The sequence below is a fragment of the Corvus brachyrhynchos genome, unplaced genomic scaffold (genome assembly GCF_000691975.1).
Source record: "Corvus brachyrhynchos isolate BGI_N302 unplaced genomic scaffold, ASM69197v1 scaffold50, whole genome shotgun sequence".
NCBI classification, from domain to species: Eukaryota; Metazoa; Chordata; class Aves; order Passeriformes; family Corvidae; genus Corvus; species Corvus brachyrhynchos.
The window spans coordinates 680,178-690,137 of NW_008235964.1; the positions used below are offsets into that span (position 1 = coordinate 680,178).

The following is a 9,960-nucleotide window of genomic DNA, read 5'->3' on the forward strand; positions in this document are numbered from 1 at the left end:
CTTAAAGTTGCCTCACAGCCACACTGCGTAACTGATTATGATGTTGCATTTACATCGACCCTTTTCTGCAGTGTGCATTTCAGAGGGTGTATACCAAATTCACCACTGGTTCTTTGCCAAAAAATAACTTCTTTTTCCCAAAAAAGCCTTGCATTTTATGATAAAATGATGACCCAAGGCAAAATAATTTCCTCCCCACAAAACAGTTGAGGAACAGGGGATGAGCTGGCCAAGCAATGACTTCATGGAGAGGTTTGGTTCAACTGCTCTCCGAAGTAGGGACCATGGGAGTGAGGCAGTGAGTGTGGGCATGAAGGCCAGAGGAGCCTCTTGACCACAAAGGTGTCACACCAAGAGGGACATGGATTCACTGCTTCTTCCCTTCTCCTGGGCTGAGCTGGTACTCAGCTGGTACTGGCCCCTCATGTGCCAGATTATTTGTCCTCGTAAGTGACCATGGTTTAACTAAAATTTAAGAGGGCAACTATGTAAAGGAATTACCCAGCACTCATTAAAATGCAATGTTATAATTAGTAATGCAAAGTAACTATCAGGAAAGTAAAAAAAAAAAGGCTGAGAAGAGTAATTTAGATGGTGAAATACAGGAGGGAGACATTGTCTCTCTTCTTCATCAGAAACACTAAACAGATGTTTTTCAAAGTGTGGAAGATGAATATGTTTTTGACACTGTAACTAGAAAGTAAATTTTAGGTAAGTGAATTTTAGGCATTTGGGCAAAACATGAAGGTTTATTTGCAAAAAGTAACTTCAGGTCTTTAATAGCCATTAGTATCCATGAGGCCTATTCTGTATTTCAGCTGAAACAAACTCTTACCAGTGTAAAGGGGATCTTTAGTTTTCCCTCTCTCCTAAAAAAATCAACAGTATTAAAAAAAAAACCAAAAAAACCACACTAAAGCAAAACCAAAATAAACAGTTCATCATTATTAAATTGTTCCAGTATTTTTCCAGTATGTATTCCTTGTTCCATACACCTGCAAACATTTTTCATTATTTTTTTAACAGTTGTTCATTAAAGTTAGTTATTGCTACCCTACCCTAAAGTAAATGCCAGCTGGGAACATGATATAACTGGTTCCTAGTAATGTAAGACGCTGTGCAGCCATTCCCATCTATGTGCTGCTAACTAAACACTCTCCGTTTGAGTGGGCTAATGCATGAAATGTAGAGACTAAGAAATCCCTGGGCACCACTTGTGAGTATTCCAGTGCAGGAGAAAAATGAGAAGCAGCATGGTTTCCAAGGAATATAATCACAGGAGAAAATATCAGTGAATGTATTAGACTAAAGGAATTTATTGGGATAGTTGAAAAAAAAACCCTTCAGAGAAGGAGACAGCATTGTGCCAATATCAGTTTGTTTTTGGAAATGACCATTTGGGATTTTCAAAAGCTTTGGTTATCTGGAATCCTCAAAGCTGTTTATGTTCCTGTGTCTCATTAATTTTTTTTTTTTCTTTTGCAATTCACAATTTATTTTAGAATTTAACAATTATTTAATTTTTCATTTTAAAAAATCATTTTAGGTGCATTAATGCTCCCAAATATGTATTAACATGACCTGAAAGACAGTGGCTTTTCACCAGTTAAGAACTTTAGTATTCTATTTCTTAGAAATGAGCTACTAAGTACATATGAGGTTCGAGATTTTAAAATTACTCTACTTTCTGGGAAGTTTTAGTTATTGACTTCAAAAGAATTGAAGTCAAACCACCGCTATGTCCGAAAATCTTAACTTTAGTGAATAAACCTTTTGACCAACAATAGATTTCATTTGTGAACCCTGTTACTGTTGAGATCAATTGTGACATTCAAGGCTTGGTTTTGCCTATATTCCTTATTCGTTCAATTTCCTTATTACTTCCAAAGGAAAGTTTACAGTTCTATATTCTCCACAAATTATTTTCTTTAAGAATGCAATCTTATTTAAAAGCTGAATAGCTTATTTAATAGCTGAATATCAAATAGCTGCATATTGCTTAGCTTTTAACATCTTTATATCTCATGACCTTGGGGAGTTATTCAGAATTCTGTGCTCTTTATGTACAGTACAGGCAAAAATGGTTCCTCCCCTCCAAAAATCAGCATTACTATGGACTTTAATTGTTCCCTCTTTATTTAGTAAAGCCAGTATATGTATTTCTGTTTACATTTATGTGTCAGCATGCTACTCCTGTACAATAGGTGTTTTTTGTCCAAAACATAGAGTTTTTTCCTATGCAGACAACTGAGGGCCATCCATCAGCTCTGGACAGTCGTTCCTTTGTGCTGCTGGGCTGGAAATACAAAGTGACAAGTTTTTTCTTTTCTTTTTTCTCCTTTATTTTTTCCCTTTGGTAAATGTTTGTTAGTTTTCAAGCTATTGATTTCCACTTTCTTCTTAAAGTTAATAAAACTTCTTTTAAAACTGCTGACAATAGAAATAACACAGTGAAGACTATCCATGACATTAAAGAATCATTTTCCAGACAAGCAATGAGTAAATTTCAGTCCAAAAGAAGGTATACACAGGGAAACAAAGATGAATATACTTCTATCTAGACAGGAGGCAAAATCCTCACGTAGCTTTTGCATAGTACTAACTCAAAGGATGTGCACATCTGGGACATGACTTGAGGCTCACCCGGAATTTTGCAAAAATTATCTAAAGCCTTACAAAAATAAATTGTATTCCTTGGTATTTCTGTCTGGAAGAAGTCAAAATCCCCTTTTTGCATGACTGCAGCAGATCAGTTCAAACTCAGGCACTGGTCTAGGTATACTGAAACTTGGAGGGGCTGTAGTAGGGAGGATAGAAAGGTCAGACAGTTTTCTACAGACCCTTCCTCATTTGAAACATGCTGAAGCCAGTTATTGGCAAAACTTTTACCCTGTCACCATTGATGAAAAAGTATCAGCCACAAGAGCCTTGTGGTGTCCTCTTCGGTTGAGCTGAGTCCACCCTAGAAAATATGTTAATTTCAGTGGTGTTTATATATCAAGTTAGAAACAGAGGTGTCAAAAAACCTTACCATTCTAAATATATCAAATCTATGATTTCAATTAGTTTTTGAACTGTATTTGTTTAATTTTAACAATATAGTATTAAATATAGATTTTTTTCTTGACTGATTGACCTTTAGATCTGTTGATAACTAGGAAGAAAAATAGGCCTTTTTGGATTTTCTTTCCCCTTTGATTTATATTGATTTATCAGAACTCACTAGGGATTGAAAGACAAGAAAATGAAGATAAGGTTAAAGAAAGGTTAAGCATAGCATCAAAGCCCTTTTCACAGGCAAAAAGGTTTTATGATCTTTAAAATCTCAGCTGCATACTCTGTACATAATAATCACTATAATTAAGTGATTGTGTCCCCTTCAAAAAAAGTTGAAAATTACATAGAAGAATGATAAATCGTTAGTTAATGATATGCTGTTCTGTTTCCCTTCTGATTACACCTCCTGCTGGGCATGACTGGTCTATTTGCTTCTAATCTCTACTGTGAATTCATTCAATTCCATGCCTATCCGCTATCATGTTTTCACCCTTCCTGACCATATGGTACAGAGCCACTGTAGGTTCAATTGGTGATTTCATGGTGTCAGTGTTCAGGGGAAAAGATGCCAGTGGTATCCAATAAGCATGCTTGGATCTGGTTGTCCCACCATGGAAATACCTAAAATTGCCATGAAAATGATAAACCTGTTCCTAAAAGGGTGTTTTAAAATGAGGATACAGTAAAGTTCATCACGACCATGAAAAATGTATTACCTTAGCTAAAGAAGGAGTTGTTTTATCCTCAAACTTGTCTTTTTCACAAGGGACTGGTGTAATATGGGTAGCTTGAAAGTAGTAGTTGGAAGGAATAATGCTTTTTAATTCCGTATTAACAGTACAGGGTAGGTTATCTCATTTCACCTACAGATGTAGAAAACAGTCCTAAAAATTTATTTTTAGCATTTTTGATTCAGAGTAATTTCATAGCTCTAGATTAATGTCAGAAAGATGTGTTGTACTTTGATTCCTGGTTCTTTTCTGTGGGTCTCATTACAATGTCCTTATTATTATTACTGTCTCTACCAGTTGTCAGGTATTTAACTTGACCTGCGCCTTGGAATTTAGACACTCTCTTCCTCTCTCAGTCTCCCCTGTGGCACGTCTAGCTGGCTGAGGAGGGACACACTGGGATGAATTTCATCTCCAGCTAGGCTGTGTACGTGCCATTTATGGGCTGAAGTATCATAGGGCAATTTGTAGTTCATTTGTTCACTGTGAAATTCATGGGGGTCAAGGTAGCAGGGAATGATCTTGTTTATTCTCTCCCTTAGCTGTTGCCCTTTGCCAGTACCACAATTACAAAGGTGGCCAAAGGAGAAAGGCATGTTCTGTCTTTCCTGTAAAGTATACTGTTTTCTGAGAATCTGCTTGCTCAGAAAAAAAAGAGGAAAAAAACCAAAACAAAATAGCAACAACAAAAAACCCAGCAACAGCAACAAAAAAAAAACCCAACCCAAAACAAAACAAAAAAAAACCCCTTAAAACAACCAAAGAAAAAAGCACATAATTTCTATAGGAAAAATTGAAGGGATCTAAGGACTTTCTGAACCAAAAGTGACTGAGCTGGACTCTTCAGTTCCCAGAGTTACATAAACCCAGTAGGCTGGAAGGAGCCTCTGGAGGTCTCCAGACCAAACTCCTGTTCTAAACAAGGCAATTTCACAGTTAGGTAGGTCTTCTGAGGCTGCATACTCCTGCCTGCCAGGGTAGGTGTGCTGGCTGCCACTGTTCCAGCCTAAGAATTCAAACAGATTTTTGCGAAGTGCACCAGCAGTCAGCAGATACATCTCATTTGTGAGAGGTTACAATTAGGCTCTGCAGTGAGAAATTGGGTCTAGTCATCTATTTTCAATGACAATACGTTGCATATGGCTTGTTGTTTTGTAATTTACTCATTATCCCCATTAGCAAAATATGAACATATGACAGCTTTCTCTGATTTACCATGACTAGAAAATTGAGGAATGTTGCTTACAATTATGTCTTCCCACAGATGGAGAACTGTACTCTGGCACAGCAGCAGACTTCATGGGCAGGGACTTTGCCATTTTCCGAACTCTGGGGCATCACCATCCCATCAGAACAGAGCAGCACGACTCTCGGTGGCTAAATGGTATGTAAAATATACATTTCTCTGGTTACACTCATCCAGCCATTAAAGACTAGCACACAGCTTCGTTCCAGCAACATCTGTGACATATACACTCCTCTTTTATTTGGAGCAGAATTCTGTCTTAAACCAGTTAAACAAATCAAAAGTGATTTATAAAGAAGCATTTTTGGTTTAATTACACTGAGATTTGTGGAGTGTGATTAAATTTAAAACACACACAGACACTACAAGTTGGACAGAAGCTCAAGGCTTGTGGAGGCATCAGCCACACAACAACACAAAGTAGCTCCAGAGCCTTGGGCAGGATTGTGCCTTGTACAAGGTTTAATTTTTGCTGGGTTGAAGGGGACACGGCCACATCCAGCAGAAAGTCAATCAGCAGAACTTCTTGAGCAAGCCAAAGTTGTCAAGAGTTTGGAAAAAGAGAAAAGGGGCCTGGGCATTTCAAGCAATTTGGTTTCAAAATATCCAATAGTTCAGCAAGGCACAATAGCTTACATTATTGTATGGATATTACTAATCAAGCCTGTGGTTGTTTATTTGCGTGTCTGGGGAGAAAAAGATAGTTTCAGAGAAAATCTGATTTTGGCTTTGTGAACCAAAATACTTTAGAATGCATCTGAGTACTCGATCCGAGTTCTACTGAAGTCAAATTTCTAATAGCTCAAATGGAATTACACTTGGCTTTAGCTATACAAGGATATGAGCATTTTGGAAATGAGAATTTGTTGTCTGAAAAAGCTGACATTTGAATTAAGTAATACTAACGATAGTTGCTGAGTTAATTTAAACTTTAATTTTTTAAGAGTTAACTAGCTCTACTTTTGCTGTACATACTGCTTGCACCTGCACTCCTGTTTTTGAATTCACAAATTATTTTATTCTTAGACAGTTTTTGCTCCTAGCCATGTTATTTATGTCTCTGCTGAGGTTCATGCTTTCTTATGTGGTTTTGCAATTTAGTGCAAACTGTTCACACAAATTTTAATGTGTAAGAGCAGAGTATGTTTTAATACACAGTTTGTTATTAGCTGGTCAAAACCTTGTAGTATCAAATTGGGTGTCACATTAGCTGTATATACAATCCGTTACAACATCAGACCCTGACTCATAATTAAAACCACAAGATGCTATTGCAGGTTGGATTATCAACTCTATATATAACATACATTGGATACACATGTCATAGAAGCGTGTATATGACAAATATGGATCTGTATTTTAATATGACAAGTTTATGAATGTGATGTATATCCTGTTAAATTTAGTTTTGCTGTAACTCGTGTGACTACTGTCTGTCTGGAGAACAGATTCAGGTCTTCCACACTTAAGTTCTACAGTCTGTGCTTGCCCAGTAACCCAAAAATTTTATTCTTTGGGTTATTTTATTATGACAATAAACAAAATTTCTGGACTTCGGGAAACAGTAAAGTACAAGGGTTATAGACATACCCATCTATCTTGATACCTGGTAGAGTAATAATGTGTTAAAGATAACCAACACCAGCTTTTGTTATGATAGTCATGATGACATAAAGCCCAATCATGCAAGCAAAATCTGCTTTTGTGCAGTAGATTTGCACAATGACAGCTGAGTCAGGGGGATTTATGCAGTGGGAAAGCGCAGCCATTGTCCACAGCCCCTGTACTACACTGCTGAAAATGTGTCATTCCTTTGTGGATTCGGTTATCAGTCTTTCAGCTCCAAATGTGAGAACTGCTTTTCCCAAATTAGCACTAGGGTTACATCTGACAGGGTGCAGAAACCACAACTGCTTTGTGCTCAAGGTGGGGAGGAGAAGACAGTCACACATAAAGAGCTGATGAACCTCAAGCGATCTTGAATTTAAGTATTTTTCAAAATGAGCATAAAAGTAGAAAGACAGCATTTTTTGTATCACAAGGTGAAGGTGATTTCCAACTCTTAAGTAAAGTTCTTGCACTATATTTCTGTATTGAAAGTTTCAAATTTAATTTAAAACAAGATAAGAATCAAATTGAAACCTTTAGAAATTATTCTCGTAACTGTCCATAATTTAATAGAGAATGATCCTTAAGTACATTTTTGAAACCTCTCTCTCCACTGCAATTTAATACACTTACCTTCCTAATATGGAAAGATTGGCCTAAAATCTGCACTACAACATTCCTATTAAAGGCTCTGAGGCTTTACTGTTAATTTCCCAGTGATAAGATCCTGGCAGCCTTTCCACACAGCTCTCCTAATTTCAGCAACTAACATGGAAATCCAAAAATGATAATAGATTGGGTTTGAAACTCTGCAGGCATTATTATTTGATTATTGTTTTAAATTTGTTATTTGTCTTTTTAAAATATCATTATAAAAGAAGCTCTGTGTTTGCACGTGTTTAAAGTGGATATACTTTTAGTGAAACAGCCTCTCATTGAAGAATGAAGTGTACACTGCTTTTTTAAAGATCTGTATAAACTATTTTTGAACCTTAAGCCTGTAGAGCTTTACAAGTCTTTTAGTAAAGACATGGATTGCTGTGTAGTGGTGGGTTTGCTTTCCCGGTTGCTTTTTACAGTGTGCTTAACCTCAGGTGAAAAACCAGTATTCTAATGGGCATATACTGAAGGCTGCAAACCAACAGTTCTGATCAAACTTAGAGACAAATTCTCATCCCCTTAGAGTTTAATAGCTAGATGGTGAGGCATCCAGTTCTAAGACCTTGCTAATGTTTACTTCAGTCAGAGAAGGAACTAAACTGCTTTTTCCATACTAAGACTAAGGTCAGAGCCAACAGGGTGCAGAAAACACAGCTGTTTGGTACCAAAAATGGAGAGGAGAAGACAGTTGTACGTGAAGAGCTTGCAGACTTTTCCCAGAAATTAAGTCTTGCCCTGAGCTGGCATAAAAGTTGGACAGCATTACACAGAGTGATTAAGTTTTTGGGATTTAAGCAGGAACACAGAGTTCCTACAGAGATCACACACTCACATTCTGGAGATGTTCAACCTTCTTATAGAAGTTGTATGTTTTGAGGAAGAGAACTGTGCTCAGCCCAAGGGAAGGTGCTGACCAGCAGCTCTTAAAGACTTCTTAAGTCTTTTAGAGATATTAAATACTCACAGGCTTCTAAAGTTTTCATTTTGTATAAATAATTAAACAGTCACCAAGCCAAATAAAACAAGGGAGACTGATTCTATAGCCATGTAGTCAGGACATTCATCTAGAAGCTAGGGAGCCATACATCAGTCACTGTAGCAGTGTATATTTAATTGTTGATACAGAGCTGGCCAGATGTGACAAGGAAGCATTTTGCAAAAACACAGTAAAATAAGCTGGTGCTCAGGGAAGTCATCTTGGATATGAAAAGCTGCAGTTCAGTGCCCCGACTGAATCATGTACTTTGATATAAGCCACATTCGTGCACACACCAGACATTCCTGACTCCTCTGGTACATGCATGGAGTTTCTCTGCATTAAAGAAGCTTTGGCAATCTTACTCAGTCCCAGTGAGGGTCGAGAATAGTTTTGAACTTTTGGGAAAAAAATGCTGAAGTTGAAAAAATGTCTCCTGTCCAGCTTTACTATAAGGAGCAATGGCTTTGATGTTACACATATATCTTACAAAGTCTTGCCTACAGGCAAGTTTCCCTTTAAATGTGCCATTGCCTCTCATAGTTCAGAGCCATAAAGTTATTTTGAAGAAGCATGGATCATGTCCTGCTTCCATGAACTGCTGCAGCAGTTAAAAGGAAAAGATGAGTGGAAGCCTGAGCAGGTGGGAGCAGCTTCTCCTGGTGCCAGGGAGTTCCCTGCTGCACAGCAGGCAGTGTTTGCTGTACAGCATCCCCACAGCATTCGTGCAAGGGCTGAGGGCATGGCTGGAGGCAAGAAGGCAGAACTGGCAGTGCAGTCTACCAGAGCTAATGCTGAGCAATGCAAAAGCAATGCACCCAAGGCAGTTTTCAAGCTGAAGATTAGAGGAGTGGAAGGAGAGAGTTTAAAGCTGTTCTCATCTCCTCTGACTTGAGCACAGGGGATCTGGCCTTAAATTGTTAACGTTTTGTAAAATGAATAACCATAAACATTTATTTTAAAAGCAAAGCAGGGTTGGGCTGAGAAAGATCTGAAAGGAAATGAAATCACAAAAGCTGCATTAAGACAGTATTATGAATCTGGTTTGCACCCCAGAAATACTGGCCTCACTCACCCTCTTTACTAGACCTGGGGTTAAGAGAGACTGTCAGTCTGGATTTCAAGACTTGGCTTGGAATTTCCTTGCTTTTTATGGTTTTAAACCACTCTATGATATTATTTTAGCATGCTTTCCTTGGCTTAATTTTTAAAGTGGAGTAGTAACTGTGCTTAGTCCCCCGAGGTTATTGTCCTTGGTAAACTTTACGGTTACATAAACAGCTGAGAATTATAGAAGCTGAGCGACTGTTCAATAAAAAAAAAAAATGTCCTCTTAAATTTAACAGGGTCCAAGGCAGGAAACATGGACTTGATACTCTCCTGGCATTCAAACAGAACTGTGGCCATCACTTTGTTTCCACTTATGGCACTTTGTAGAATGTCCCAGCACTGGCAATACACGCACATGATTTTGAATGTATACATATTGCACAGTAGAGTAATGTATGGCAAAAGAAAGACAAGATTACACGTAGTTTATAGGATTTTTACCTCTCTAATAAAATGCATTGAATGTGTCAAAATGTTAGAAATTAATTACTCTTGCTGAGAATTGGGTGTGTACATATTTTGATCCTTGAACCTATAATTAGTCTCTGGTCAACCACACCAAACCCTTTCCC

The 9,960-nt window shown here is 37.7% G+C and overlaps 1 protein-coding gene across 1 annotated transcript in view; it reads left to right on the forward strand.

Moving 5' to 3' along the window:
* SEMA3A (semaphorin 3A) overlaps positions 1–9,960 on the forward strand; it is a 165,656-nt gene that overhangs the window by 100,836 nt on the left and 54,860 nt on the right. The window contains exon 6 of the mRNA XM_008629577.2: positions 5,053–5,172. Within this exon, the coding sequence (XP_008627799.1) occupies positions 5,053–5,172 (120 nt within the window). The remainder of the gene's footprint in view (positions 1–5,052; positions 5,173–9,960) is intronic.